Genomic DNA, 14,453 nt, shown 5'->3' on the forward strand with positions numbered 1-14,453 from the left:
CCCAAATCAGTCAAGAACATCAGCAAGACGTACCCGACCATGGACCCTGCTTCCTTTGTTGGCGAGCTGCGACTCCGCGTGGTGAAGGTGACGCCATGATGGAGTAGGGAGCAGGAACAAAGGTAACCATCTGTGAGGCAGTTGCTAAACACGAGAAGAGAGCCGTAGGCATCAACTTGCCCATCACTTCTTCTTCACGAGCCGGCAACAATACACACGCTCCAACATTCCCACGGATCACATCGTTAACACGTCCCTCACTACCACAAGCCCAATCTGTCTCCAATCGACGACGCCGTCATGTCCACCCCGCCCACTATTCAGATATCCAGTCCATTCTCAACCCCGGGACAGTCTGCCCCGCCCAAGCCTAATGCCCATGTATCCGATGCCGGCTTCGATGCCGACTCCGATGGTAAGAACAAGTCGAACGGTAGCCGTCCGCTCCTGGAACACGCTGCGAGCCTTGTCATCAACATTGAGACGCTCATCAAGCTCTGGCATCTAGAGCGTGCAGACGCCGTCAGGATCAGAGATACCCTCATCAGACAGTACAACGATATCTGCCAAGAACTAGCCTACCGCTTCACGGCCCGCCAAGTGTCGCACAACCTCCTCCTCTCCGTTATGGAACGAGAGACTATCTGTGACGAAAACGTCGTCGCTCACTATGACTGCTTCGTCCGTGAGATGGAGCAGGCTGAGACTGCCACGAGCGAGGAGCACAAGCAAGCCATGCTGACGAAAGCTACCAAGAACATCAGGTTGGCTCAGAAGAATTCACAACTCGCCAGAGATTTGCGACCAGAAATCGAGAATATAAAAGCTAAGCTAAGACACGACGGCGACGAAATCATGACTGCGAGGGACGACATGGTCCATCTGTTGTATACCGCTGTTCTATATTGTCTGGAGGGGGCTAGTGGCACTGTCCAGGCTAAAGAGAGCGAGGACCAGTAGGCTTATCAACGGGCACGAGATGACCGCGAATGTAATTTCTAGTGAAGTTGTAAAAGCCAGCAGAGACTATACTGAGGTATACAACGAGTGCGGCTTTGGTTACCTTCCACAAAACTTCTCAATATTGCGTAGCAGTACATAGATAGCACGAGCCTTCAGTGCTTCAGGTGTTGTTTCCAGTCGCAACGCCCCAAAAGTACGCCGCCCAGGAGCCTACAACCAAGAACAATAGCGCAACGAACAAAGACATGCTGATCTTCCTGTTCCTCTGGCCAGCAGTGCCCGACTCAAACTCTTCTCTCCGCACATTGATGACCTCGCCCTTGGCAATACGTTGGCGTCTGGTCCACTGAAGCTGTGCAAGGTCACTTGTCCAGAAGCAGCCAACAAACATGCTTGCTGCTACCACGACCGAACAGACAGAAAGAACGACATACACGACAACGACATTGTCGTAAGAGTTATCGTCGCGGTCCTGGATCACTCCCGTGATGATACGGATGATGATAGACATGGCGTTGTTGACTGCAATCTTGACGGCATATCCCGAGCCGAAGACTTCTTGGTACCACATGGAAGTGCGAATTGAGTCGATGATGACAGTCGGGCCAAACATCGATGCGACACCGTAGATACCGAACGAAGCCGCCGTGCCAGAGAACGTCGGGCCCCAAGTCGCCAGACACATGGATAGCAGCATGCCCAGTCCACAGACAAGCATAAGGGTTATGCGATTGCCCAAAACGTCCACAAAGACGCCGATGATAGGAACGAGGAAGAAGCCCAGATACTGCGCCAGCGAAGAGTACCACCCTGCCTTGACGGCATCCATATCGAAGCGCTGCTCAGCGAACTCAGTCGCATTCTGGGCGAAGACAGATGCCGTGCTGGTTTGGAAAAGGGAGAAGGCGACAATACTCCAGAAGGTCCAGGGAAGCCGCAGGACCTTCCCAAACTCAAACTTCTTGTTGCTCTCCGTGAGCTTTTCGCCGGTCGCGGGGTCAGCGGTACCGGTATACTTCTTGCTGCACCACCGTGTGAAGATCCAGTAGAGGAGAGTCGTCACGTTGGTGAAGAGGTTCATGAAAACCGCGACCCAGTACACCCAGCTAAAGTCGCCCGTATTCTTCGCGATGACATTTGCCGTGGCCTTGCCAACGAAAGATCCAATCTTGCCAATACCGAGTTCGAAGCCAAGAGTCGATGCGAAGCCGTTGGAGGGCGCGAACCAGGAGCTGAATACCTTGTACTGTGCAACTTGCGTGGCAATGTCTCCGAATGCCTGGACGATCGATCCGAATATCATAAACTTGTACGACCGAACCGTGGTGGCGGCTGCAATGAAAATGGCACCTATACTGTAGATGGCATTGCCCCAGAGCATGGCGCCTGTTGAGGTGCACAGTCAGCGTCAAGACATGGTTGGATAGGTAGAGGAGAGACAAACTTGCACCACCAACCCTGTCGGTGACAAGACCGCTCACGAGGATCAGAGCTGTTTTCATAAAGTCCTCACTAGCTTCTAGCACGGAGTACTGAGCGTTGTTGATATGCAGTTCCTTCTCCATGTCAACTTGTGCAACTGTAACGAGAACCGTATGCTCCAGGGCTGTCCATACCTTCTTCACAGTGCTTTTCATCGCGCCTGTGACACCACTACTCCAGTGCGACCCGAATCCAGTTGCGGTAACCAAGAGAATAGCAACGAGCTTCATCTTGAGCGGGATCGCCGAGCTCCGGTCGCTGCCATTATGCTCACCGGTCGATGCCTCACTTGACGCTACGACCACATTTCCAACCTTCTCCTCGGACAGAGAAAGCTTCCGAGCACGTTTGTCTGCTGAAAGGCCATGGGTGCGCTCAGAAGAGGATCGTGTATCCATGGTCTCTGGCCACTGCGAGCAAAAGATGTTCAGAAAGAATAAGAAATGTTCCTACATCTTGAGGGGCGTACATCGTCCATTTAGTACTGGCGAACGGGAAGGAAAACCTCGTGTCCCCGCTGCATGGTTACAAAGCCCGCGTTATCTGCGGGCCTTTTACGAGGTGGATTGTCGTGTAGGCTGTCTCCACCACTCGAGACTGTGCGCTGCGCACGCGTTGAGACTTGGCTACCACCGGAAGTTTGCCTGTTTTGATAGACACTATACCACCCGTTACCAGATGCTCCGAACCCGCCTGGGCATGGCAGACCTTTTCCTGCCGTATCATTGGTTTTGTGTACCACAAACGTCCAATTTTATAATTTTTTTTGCAGAATCATGTTACTCTCTAGCTTGCCCAGCAGCGGTAGACGCCCGACACATGGTTCGCACCACCAATCCTAACGGGGCAAAGCGCAACGGAGAGAATTTTTATCAGATCATCTTATCACACGCTAACGTGAATTCTAGCCCCTCAGGGAATGCAGGCTACTCATGGTAGATGGACGGAAGAAGGTTCACACGACATTGGAACATTGAAGTGTACCTAGCCACATCCACACGCCAATCATCACATCCATTCATGTTTTTGTATCCATCCCCTAGACGCCTCATACAAACATGTTTGGTCTGCGCATCCAGACAGATTATCCAATCTACAACAAGAGATTGCACAGATTATAGAGATTTGCTTCTGATTGGAGTGTCTATGAATCCCCTCAAAGCCTTGTAGGCTTGGATGCTCTGTAATCCTGGTATACGACCTCCTGCGCCAAACGCCTTGCCAATGCTCATTTCCCCTGCGCTCAGTGCGAGGGGGCTAAAATGTACCAGTCCCTCGAGGTATCATAGAGACTCTCAAGGTGAGCCCACGTCTTACCAGCTGATCACACCTCCATCCTGATCTAGTCCAAATTCTAGAAGTGACGAGCCCGTAGCCACAAACATGCATGATGCGCATTGCAGGCTCTGGCCGAGAAGACCCTAGGATTCGCCTCTCTGCTTCTTCTCGATTTCGTCCTTGAGGTTTACGAGATCTTGCTCTGTCGCCTCAAACTCCAGACCCTGCTTGACCCACTGTGCCGCTTCGTCCAATCTGCCCATCTCGAGCAGACACTTGCCCCGTCTCCACCAGGCCTTTGCATTGCCAACCTTCTTCATCTCCACACTAGCCTCTGCGTCGACAGCGCCCTCGACCCAGTTCTTGAGTGCCATGTTTGCCTGTGCGCGGTTGCTCAGCAGCCCAGAGACTTCTTCCCTCACCAGACCCGAAGGCTCCCATGCCGGGCGAGCGAGCGCCATATCGATCGCGAGAGTATAGAGCTTGCCTGCCTCCTCGGGCTTTCCTTTCCTGAACTCGGCGTTGCCCGACTCGCGCAGCTTGTTGATTTGAGCGGAACGCTTAGGGTTGACGGGAACAGGTGGTGGCGGCGTGCCTGTGGGTGTCTCAACTTGGAGCAGATTTCTGTGCAGATTGTTCAGAGCGGCTAGCTCGGTCTCGAGGGCGTTGCTGAGGCTTTGGGATGCGGTGATGTCGTTGGTCTTGGGGTCCATCTCGAGAGGTAGGAGCGTGAACGTATCCGGTGACTCCATGATGACTATGTGCTTGTTGTGTATCAAACTCGCGGCTTTTATGGCGGTATGTATCGTTGCTGGCGTAGAGGTCAAGTTCGCGCAAGTTGTGGTTTTGGGTGGAGGGCGATGAGGACAGTTGGATAATTGCCCGGGGTGTTATCGATAAGGGATGCGCGCTAACACGTGTCTTGTCTCTCCTCACTTCAGTCGCGTCCAACCGCGACGCACCATTCCGTCTTCCTGCCCGCCTCGGCTCTCATCAACGAGGCTGTAGGACTCAGCTTGATGTGACGCCACGAGCGTATAGCTTCATGGCATCCTCTCTCTTGTTGACATGATCCCAAACTGTCCCGTCGCGTCTTCTTTTCTCATTGGATCTGTCATATCGATCATCGGTTCCAAACGAACGTAGACATATCTGACACGGGATGATAGGGAAGCTTAATGGCTACAGTCTCCATGTACAAAACTCGGAACAGGAAGACGCTTCGAAATTGGGGAAGGAGGGTCCACAGGTGACGCGATGCGAATGATATGTACATGTTCACCATATGGGGTATCAGACTCTGCGGTTCCTACTACCAGTAAGTGTTCGTTTTCCACCTGGTGCCTGAACTTGGACAGCGCAAATATGATGGTTGGCTGTACTGTAGCATCAGCGCACTTGGCAAGTGCTATTTGCACGCAAATAAGCGCTCTATCAGTTTTGGTCACACACACACATAGGGCTACACCATCATGCTAGTCGGTTTGCAAGAACCATCATATCCTACACTTCATTGGTGGTTCGTTTCTCTTGCACGTGCGGTTCGGTTTCCTCCAGTTACTCTGAGCCGTCTCATTGAGGTTCCATGGTTATCGACTCGTTTGCATAGCTGAGATACGAGCGCAACATCCTCTTTCTCCTTCAGCGTGGCTCCAAGACCATGTTTGATTTGCTAGTGGCCGCCACAAACACGTGAACACGTGCGCTGTCCCTTTTAGCTACACCACATCTGCTCCACTAGCTTCCTTCCCCCACCTCACAACAGGCTCGACATCGGAAGATTCAACCGCGTGCACACGCATAATATGGCAAGATACACGGTCATAGTTGCGGCGGGAGGCAGAAGGGCGAGCTTGCTCGTCGTGCTTTCGCCGTCTCAGCTCTGCTCAGCCTTGCATGATAACATCCAGTCGCGGCTGCCAGCCTTAGCCACCAAACTAGGTCTCACCGACGCGGAGCGACCCCAAATTACACTGCATCTGAACAAAGATGATGGACCAATGCTGGATCTCGAGGATCTCCTGTCCGACGTCCTACCCGACCCTAAAGAGACTGTCTATGCAGTCATTGATGTAAGTGACTGTTAAAACTAAGCTCATCATAAACTATGGCAGCCATTCACATAACGGATATTGATTGTACCTCAGATGCACGAAGAACAGTCCACTTCCCCGCCCCCGCCACGGATGGCGATGTCTAGTGGAACGACAAAGACGCTGCGCATTCGCGTCATTACCCCAGAGTCAGCTCAGTCCAATATTAGTTTCATCAAACCAATCTCGACGCCCATTGCAACCACCAGCACTCTAAAGCATCTCAAAGGCCTCATTCATGAACACCTAGGGTTTCCGATGGAAGATGGCGACTATCCTGCTCTAGAGTGCAATTGCAGCTTTGCTCGGAATATTGATGAGAATGCCGTTCTTAACGCAGACAGAACTGGAGACCACGATGCTCTCCATACAATGGTTCTTGTTCATTCCAACAACGTCGTAGTCGCCATCCCAGTCGATGATGCCAGGCTCAGTACGATTCAACAGGCAACGAATGCTTACATGGAGCGAATCCTAGCGCGAAAGCTGATCGACAAAGTTACAAATGTATTGGGAGGTGTTGTGGATACAAGCATGCAGCTTTCTGGAGACAAGAGCTATCTCAAACTCCCAGTCATGGCCGTTTGCTCGGAGCGATGCAATTCCAAGCGCCAAAATCAAGGCCGACAGGATGGAAATGACACAGCTCAGCGAGATCTGGTCGTCGACATACACTCATCAGAGTGCCCTCTCGAAATAACCGCACACAATGCTGATACTACTATTGAAACGGCGGGACTGGAAGATTGCGCCATCAACGGCATCATCGACATCTACGCTGTGCAGCGATGGACGCTAGGTCAGAATGAGCCCGTTGGTTCGGGGAAAGCTGGCATCTTCAAGAAGTCAGAAGCGTGGGAACATCACATCGGCCAGACTGACCGTGGGCTAGCAAGTCTCCTATCGACACTGCGCGTCTTCACCGGACTGACAGGAAATGCGAGCATGGAAGATGGCCAACGAGATTCGATCCTGCATATGATCCATCTCTTGACACGATTTCCCCCTGCTGTGCGAGCTGCATATATCCTTATGCGTGGCGAAACTCCGGGACTCCCTGAGCGTGCCGCGTTGGCACAGTGTCTATACGAGGTTCTCAAGAATGTCGTCCCACTGCAAGTTGTACGCTCTGATCCGAAGCGATTCTTCGAAGGATCTCGTCTGCTTTTCGGTCTCATCCTAGAGAAAGCCAAAAACATGAGAATCGATTCGGGAGAAAACTCTACGCTACCGTACATTGGGATGAAGGTTTATGACCTACGAAACTTAGTCACAATGCATCCTGTTCTTTCGGAATCTGTTCAGACAAAGTCCGGTCTCGTCGACGCTGGATTTCACGAGGCTTTTGGAAAAAAAGGGCTTCTGAGCTGGATCAACGGAGACAGTCACAAAGTGGTATCGACAGTCGACTCAACCTGGAATCGGATTGCTAGGGTTTCCGGTGGTGCTAGAACACAAGTCGTAGTGTTCAACTCCGATGCCGTTAGGACCAGCTCGCGCTACGTGGACAGTGACGACGTCAAAAATGTCATCTCACCAGCGGAGTATGTTGACCTCACATATCTGGCCAATCTCTGCAGCCGCAACCAACTAAGTGTCATTCCGCCAGCCAGTCTAGCTTCTACCTCTGCTCCCGTCTTGACTCTAGACAGAAATGGCTTCCTGGCCGTATATATGGGGCGTGCAGATTGTGCCGTGGCAGGTAGAGACATTCTCATGTTCCGGCCAGTTAGTGCGAGTGAAGAAGAGGCCGTGGACGTTTCGATCATCACACAATTGTTGGAACCAATCCTTACCGAACGTAAAGCTGACGGATCCATTGTCTTTGAGGCATATGGCGATAGTCATCGTAAACTGACTGCTCCGGACGAAATAACTATGATATGTGTCGATCTGTCCTCAAGTATGGATGAGCGTTGCGATTTCAGTGACGTACAGAGCAGCGAAGATGCTGAAGAAGAGATGCAGGAACAGGTGCGGTCCATCGCGGGCGCCCCTCAAGCGCCAGCAACAGAGAATGGTGCTTTCGATTTACCTGATCCTGACGAGCTGAAAGAGTATATCCGCTCTCACGAGTCGTACGACGATTTCCTTGCTATCATCAGCACGGGTAAAGACGATTACCACCGCCGCCAGAACGCCGAAAAGGTGTTCAAGATTCTCAAACAACTCCATGATCAACAGATAGAGGCGAAGATGACAGAATTGGAAGGTCTCAGGCAGCACGCCAGCCAACGGTACCATCGTATTCGATCGGAAAACGTCAATCGCGAGATGAACATTCTCAGCAATCGGTCCTTACGCTTGCAAAAGTACAGGAGCCTGCTGTGCGCATGGCTTATTGCTTGCCTTGGCAACGCGTCGGTATCGGATCCGTTAACATGGAGGCCAGGCCAGGTTATCCCCAAGCTATACAAGACTCTGCCTACTACGGAGAGCCCTAAGTTTGAGGTACCGGGCGAGTATCATTGCCCTATCAGCAGTAATGTGATGGAGGATCCTGTGACTACGGTGGACGGGTTCACCTATGAGCGGAAAGAAATTGAACGGTGGTAAGTGAAGATCTGACTTCCTCGTAGCCTCGCTTTATATGAGTGCGTGCGATCAACTACTGATCATAATCTTCTCTAGGCTTCGGTCCAACGAGCGTTCACCGTGCACAAACTTGATCCTCCCTAGCAATGATCTACGGCCCAACGTAGAGATGCAGGAGCAGATTACTGCGTACATAAATGGCTCTGACATAGTGGCAAAGTATGCGCAATCGAGCAACAGGACGAGCGCTTCTTCCCATACACTGCGCATCACTTTCAGATCACCACTCGAGACGCGCTCGATGGATGTGCCATGCGAGCTGAAGGCGGCTGAGCTATGGGAAATTGCCTTTCGTCTGACCAAAGGCCGCTACGCGAGCTACGAGCTACGACATCGGAACGCGCGGATCCCTGCAACTCAAGATATTGCCGTCAACGTGCTCAATGCCGCCTTCGAAGTGTTTATCACGCCTCTAGAGCCGACCGTATCGAGTGAGAGCAGTGACCTTGAGGAACTGTGTCTCATCAAGGTCTATCCCGGTAACGACTATCAGAACAGTGTCGTGTCGTATTGGGAATCGAGACAGACTACGAAATCTCTAGCATCAGCTGTCTTCAGATATTATCGCCAGAGGTTCATAGACACGTCGACGTATCATATTGAGCAGCCCTTTCTCTTCTGGACCGGACTACATGATATTGGGGACAACCACGTTGTGGGTAAAGCAGTGTACGATCATTGGAGGCCAATGGCAGACTTCCTCAACAGTAGAGATTCAACTGGCCGGCTAGCAAAAGAGAGTGTTGTTGATAAAATCTCTAACGATAACGAATCGGTCGATACAGATCACGAAGACACAGCGATGGGTATCCGCCCTCTTGTGTTCAAGATACTTCTAGGGGAACATTCACGCTCTAACAAAAAGCGTGATACACTGAGCCGGCTAGACGTCTTGAAGCAGATGTTTGATGCCTACATCAATCGTCTGCTCGCATATAACTTCCAGACACATCTTGGTTTGGTCACTTTCAGTTCCAAGTCATCTGTGTCACAGAAGATCACGAACGCTGTTGAAAATTTCCGTCACAAACTCAACAACACGAAAGCCTCTGGGGATACGGCTATATGGGACTGTATCGCTCTTGCACAGGATCAGCTCCAGGAGTACGCCAAGCAGTACCCGAACGCGAAATTAAGAATTATCTGCATTTCTGACGGCGAGGACAACAAATCCAAAACTGAAGCACATAGCCTTCCCTCAAGCCTGTTCCGCAACGGCATCGTGGTCGATTCATTCTGCTTGGGCGACGCATACAAGAACGCCGATCTCAAATCGATATCTTACCTGACAGGTGGGTATGTTTTCCAGCCGAAGAGTCTAGAGGAAGCTATGGCGATCTGTGAAATGGAGCCTGTGCTTTCCCTCTTGGAGCGGCCAGAAAAGTCTCTCAAGACTTCTGTCTACCATCGCAAGTATCTCGCCAATCCAGGTCTGTATAACTTTCGTGCTACCCAAGGTATCGCCAGGGTCGATGAAGTCAGCCGCGATAAATTTCCGGATCGCAAGCAGCATCCTCATCTCGCAGAGTCGTTTGTTGAGCTTGGCCATCTCAACAAAGTCACAGCAACCAACCGTACAGACAGTAATGTACGTTTGAGCAGGATTCATAACGAAATTCGTAATTCAGGCGCCAAACCGCACCCGCATTATGATATCTACATCTGCGAGTCGAACATGGGGCTCTGGAAGGTTGTCATGCAAGGTACGTCGCTTGGTGCTTTTGCCCTTGCAAGGTCTCATAAGGTAGCCTTTAGGGAGATGCTAACCATCTTTAGGCCCAGTTGATAGCACCTACGCTGGTGGTACTTTCCTCCTCTATGTAGAGATGGGAAACAGCTACCCCATGTCACCGCCAGAAGCACGCTTCATCACACCCATTTACCATCCCAACATTAATCGTCACGGTCGCATCTGCCATTCGATCTTGGACCGCAACTGGACACTGGATACTTCTACAAAAGATGTCATCGATACCATCTATTCGCTACTGCTTGTGCCTGAATTCAGCGACCCCATCAACACTGTCGTCACACTGAACTATCATTGGGACGAGGTTCAGTTCAAGGAAGAGGCACAGCGTCATATTGAGAAGCACGCCAGCAAGAACAGGAAGTCTTGGCGAATCGAAATGGTAGGCTAGGCTGGATGATAGGGAGAGCGTCTGTGCAACAGCAGAGACGAATGGAGAAGAAGACCGGTGGCCTTTCGAACACATGTAGCAGTTGAGGCGTAGTGCTGCTCAGACAAGAATTTGACAATGATACCATTTGTTGTTCATTTAGTCGTCTTCGAAATCTTAGCGGCCATACTTCGTAGTGAATAGATATGTTACGAAATCATCTTGTCTACAGATTTGACAAGCCCTACCTCTCCATCTTCGGATTTCCAGATCTATCGAAACCATCTAATATACTGGACGGAGAATCGTGTACGCTTAGTCCAGACGCTTATCCCACCCGCGTTAACGCCACGTCTTGGTCCCTAATTCAGCAAATCAAATCCCTTTTTCCTCTCTGAAATCGATGTGAGAGGTGCCTAGCCAGCTGTCTGCTGTTCATTGTTGTCACCACTCTCCTTTATGGGGGGGCGTTTCGTCCGCAGCACCAGCCAGATGTACCATGCTCTTTCGGTCAAATATCATGCCACTGCTTTGTCTACTCTTTAATACACGCCCCATGATTAATAGTTAAGCCGCATCTGAGTCATTAGCCAAGAGTTAAGGTGAAGGAGTAGGCGTAGGGCGAGATGAGGGGCGAGCGGCGGGTAAAGGAGACGACTACAAACTCGAGGACGTGTCCTCGTATTTATAAGCTAGTATCTCAGAATCCTGACGGTGATCTGTAGTAACACTAAGGCTTTGGCCTAGTACTGTAGTAAGGGCTCCAATGTCGCCAGTAGAGACGGAGCGGCGGCGGCGGCTGAGTGGTGGAGCATGTAGAGCCATTGGTTGGTCTTCTTTGTTCTCGCCGTCTTCTGCTATGTTGTCGGGCGGGGTGCGAATATAGCCTGTAGGCTTGGTCGCCTGCAGCCTAGCAAACTTCTGTGCAAGCTTCTCATTTGCTTCCGTCAACCTTTCCTTGTCCTGCTGCAGAACGGCAATTTGAGACCGTAGCTCACAGTTTTTAACCATGAGTTCAATGGCATGACTACGCGCTCGCTCAACCTCATCATCGATAGAAGGCGAGAATGGTTGAGAGATCGGATATGCTAGACCTGTTTGAGCAGGATAGATGCGGTAGCGCTCCAACGGCACACTGCGCTCCTGCTGCATAGCTTCGTAGAGACACTTCATCTTTATGCCTTCTATGACATCTTTGGGAAGCTGCTCTGATGTTGCAACAGTGGTGAGTGGCTTGCCAGTCTGTAGATGAGCGATACGTGGGCCCACTACCTGGAGTGAAAACGCACGCAGGCGCTCCTGGATGACCACTAGCCACTTTTTGTACTGCGAACCTTGTTGCGGCTTCAAGTGGATAGCTAGCTTATACAAATCGTGCAGCTTGGAGTGTGCGGTTTCAAGAGTCTTGAGCCGGGTAACATCGTCATCTTGCAACGAACGTCCATCTATGACGAGGCTGCTGTACTTCATCTTATCTGGATCGGCGAAGCGGATCAATAACGTATGGACTGTGGACCGCGGTAATCCGATGCGGTCACATATAGAGTCCAACACAATAAGGTCGAATTCGTATGCAGCACCCGTTGCCTGTATCTTTGCCAGGAACTCACCCAGGGCGACCCAGCCGCGCATTTCCACGTTGTTGATCCACTTGTACCAGGCCTCGGGGGCTTCGGGAAGTTCAACGATATCATGATACAACATCCAGACCAGGAAATCGCAGAGTTGCGTAGAATTCAAAGCATTGGCAAACGCCTTGGTAAACTTTGGGATGGCAGGCAGAGATGGCGAGGGGTGCGTGAGCACTGGAAAGTGTGCTTCTGGCTCGCGCGACTTGCTGAAGAAACTACGCAGACCTGTGTGACGACATTCAGGCCGAGAGCTGGGAGGCTTAGATGACGTGGGGGCCAAAGGACGTGTGCTATCGGACGTCGTGCGACTGGCTGATCGATACTTGTTGTGCATTCCGAGTATGGATGGCTTACGCTGCGGAAGCTTGTTTGGTGGATCCATTGTTGCTAGTAGCGAGGCGGGGTCTTTCTGGTGCGGTTACAATACGGCTGGACTGAAGCTGCAGTCGATATGTAAACTCGATGTGGTCTTCTTATGAAGAAATTCTACTGCCTTTTGTAAGCTTCAGTGTTCCTAGGTTTTCATCACCACGTGAAGATAGTTTGGTGAGATGCACAATTGAGTCAAAGAAGACGTTACTGGCCGCGCAGAAACTCAAATTCACCAGGGGGCTTGAGTATTGGAGATCTAAGTCTCTCCCGATATTCGTGGTTGCGACTGAGGCGAGTAGACTCGCTTGTACCAGGCTGAAAAGTTCACTAGAGGCGATGCAGATGCGCAAACGCCCTTAGTTACAGCTGAGTGAATGCTGATACTGCGCAGCTACTGTCGTAGCTGACTAATGAATCACTGCGTTCACTTTGAACGCGTTTCAAGGGGTTTACGTACGTAATACGCTTTGAAATCTCTTAGAAGTACAGTGTCGATTTTGTCTACAGCAGCTGCGTTGAAGAGGTAGATGTCGCGTCATAAGCTACTAATGATAAGTCAACCGTGGGCACGTGTTCTATTATCTAGTCTTCGTCATGGCTTTGCTGCTCGTCATCGGCAAAGACCTTTGGCAAATATAACTTGGTATTCTCATAAACCAGGAACGTAACAATCGTGGTTGGAATGACTCGCAACGTATTGGGGATAACACTGTGAAGGTCAGCTATGCACTGCATCCGGGTCTAGAACGCAACGGGATTTCCTACCCCTTGTAGAAGGCCAAGAATCCTTCATTCTGATAAGTCTTCCTGAGCACATCCAGCAGTCCGTTGTACTGCTGAGCGGCATTGTACTGTTGCAGTCTCGCTCTTATTGGCTGATACGGGTACGTGATGGCTCCAGCAAGTAGTTTGCTTCCGCCGCTCATGTAGACGTACTCCCAATTGCTCAACTTATCCTGTCCGCCAATATGTGTTGCCCGTCTCTTCTTCATGTTCTCGTAAATGCTAAATTGCACTGCGCCGTGTAGTACACCCAGTGACGAAGGCAGAAAGCCGGCCCAAAGCCCCTTCAATCCTCGAGTCTCGTATACGTGACGGAGACCGAAGGCCATCGACTTGTATGCAGAAGGATGATTCGCGCCGCGCTCGAGCATACGAGTCTTCACCACCCATATAGGATTTGTGCATGCACCTGTGAGAAGACCTAGCAAACGGTCAGTAACGCCCATCAGGGTGCTTTTGCTCGACATACCAGCAATTATACTTGCGGAGAAGAATTCAGCACTCCCCAGGTGCTCTCCTTTCTGCCTCCTACTTTGAAATAATTCTTTCAAATTGCCATAGAACAGGAAGTATAAGCCCCAGCCCAGACTGTTGCCCAGTAGATTTGGCCACAGCCCTCTGTATAGTGCTCGTACGCCTCCTTCATCCTTGATAACGTTTCGAAGTATTCGATACGAGTCACCAGGTCGCGATCGGCTTTGTGTATTGAGTTGTAGTCGGTTCTTTAATAAGTCGAGTGGATGTGCGGCGAGGCAAGAGACGACGCCAGCGCTGAATCCGGCTACACTCTCGACAAGAGATGCTGATAAGGGGCTCCTAGGCGCGTTTGCTCGTTTCCTTTTATCATTTTGCTCTACGGGTGGGAATGCGCGGGGCATTGCGGGCTCGGATGGTAGGCAGTCAAAACCGGCAAGGACATCCTCAGACTTGTCAGGATCAAGACGGCACTGGTTCGTGGAGATAAGAATGCTATATCATGGCTGCTGACACGCGGTATTGTGAACGACGCCGGCAGTCATGGGAAGAGAGAAGTTGTCGATTGTGGACTCGGTGGAAGCTTGGACCCGCCATCGGAGCTACCCGCGGACAGCTCGCGTGGGTTACATACGTCACTCTGTGCATCACCGCGCACTGCC

At 51.1% G+C, this 14,453-nt stretch overlaps 6 protein-coding genes across 6 annotated transcripts; 2 read left to right on the plus strand and 4 right to left on the minus strand.

The window, feature by feature from the left end:
* Positions 1-300: 300 nt before the first annotated feature.
* Positions 301-960, plus strand: ACET3X_008408 (uncharacterized protein; the record flags this gene model as incomplete). Its single annotated transcript, XM_069454578.1, has 1 exon — positions 301-960. One exon carries the CDS (start codon positions 301-303, stop codon positions 958-960), a length of 660 nt encoding a protein of 219 aa, XP_069304010.1.
* Positions 961-1,123: 163 nt separating this feature from the next.
* On the minus strand, positions 1,124-2,843 carry ACET3X_008409 (uncharacterized protein; the record flags this gene model as incomplete). Its single annotated transcript, XM_069454579.1, has 3 exons — positions 1,124-2,349; positions 2,408-2,519; positions 2,580-2,843. The coding sequence occupies 3 exons, from the start codon at positions 2,841-2,843 to the stop codon at positions 1,124-1,126; spliced, it is 1,602 nt and encodes a 533-aa protein (XP_069304011.1).
* Positions 2,844-3,568: 725 nt separating this feature from the next.
* On the minus strand, positions 3,569-4,544 carry ACET3X_008410 (uncharacterized protein). The gene has a single exon (XM_069454580.1). It carries the CDS (start codon positions 4,473-4,475, stop codon positions 3,867-3,869), a length of 609 nt encoding a protein of 202 aa, XP_069304012.1. The 5' UTR covers positions 4,476-4,544; the 3' UTR covers positions 3,569-3,866.
* Positions 4,545-6,392: 1,848 nt separating this feature from the next.
* Positions 6,393-10,552, plus strand: ACET3X_008411 (uncharacterized protein; the record flags this gene model as incomplete). The annotated part of the gene is made up of 3 exons (XM_069454581.1): positions 6,393-8,368; positions 8,448-10,114; positions 10,188-10,552. The coding sequence occupies 3 exons, from the start codon at positions 6,393-6,395 to the stop codon at positions 10,550-10,552; spliced, it is 4,008 nt and encodes a 1,335-aa protein (XP_069304013.1).
* Positions 10,553-11,188: 636 nt separating this feature from the next.
* ACET3X_008412 (uncharacterized protein) lies at positions 11,189-12,544 on the minus strand (the record flags this gene model as incomplete). The annotated part of the gene is made up of 1 exon (XM_069454582.1): positions 11,189-12,544. The coding sequence occupies one exon, from the start codon at positions 12,542-12,544 to the stop codon at positions 11,189-11,191; it is 1,356 nt and encodes a 451-aa protein (XP_069304014.1).
* A 481-nt stretch (positions 12,545-13,025) lies between these two features.
* On the minus strand, positions 13,026-14,340 carry ACET3X_008413 (uncharacterized protein). Its single transcript, XM_069454584.1, has 3 exons — positions 13,787-14,340; positions 13,300-13,738; positions 13,026-13,243 (listed from the first exon to the last, which is right to left on the minus strand). The coding sequence occupies exons 1-3, from the start codon at positions 14,193-14,195 to the stop codon at positions 13,117-13,119; spliced, it is 975 nt and encodes a 324-aa protein (XP_069304015.1). The 5' UTR covers positions 14,196-14,340; the 3' UTR covers positions 13,026-13,116.
* Between the last annotated feature and the right edge of the window lie 113 nt (positions 14,341-14,453).

This window comes from Alternaria dauci, chromosome 8 (assembly GCF_042100115.1).
Source record: "Alternaria dauci strain A2016 chromosome 8, whole genome shotgun sequence".
Taxonomy (NCBI): Eukaryota; Fungi; Ascomycota; class Dothideomycetes; order Pleosporales; family Pleosporaceae; genus Alternaria; species Alternaria dauci.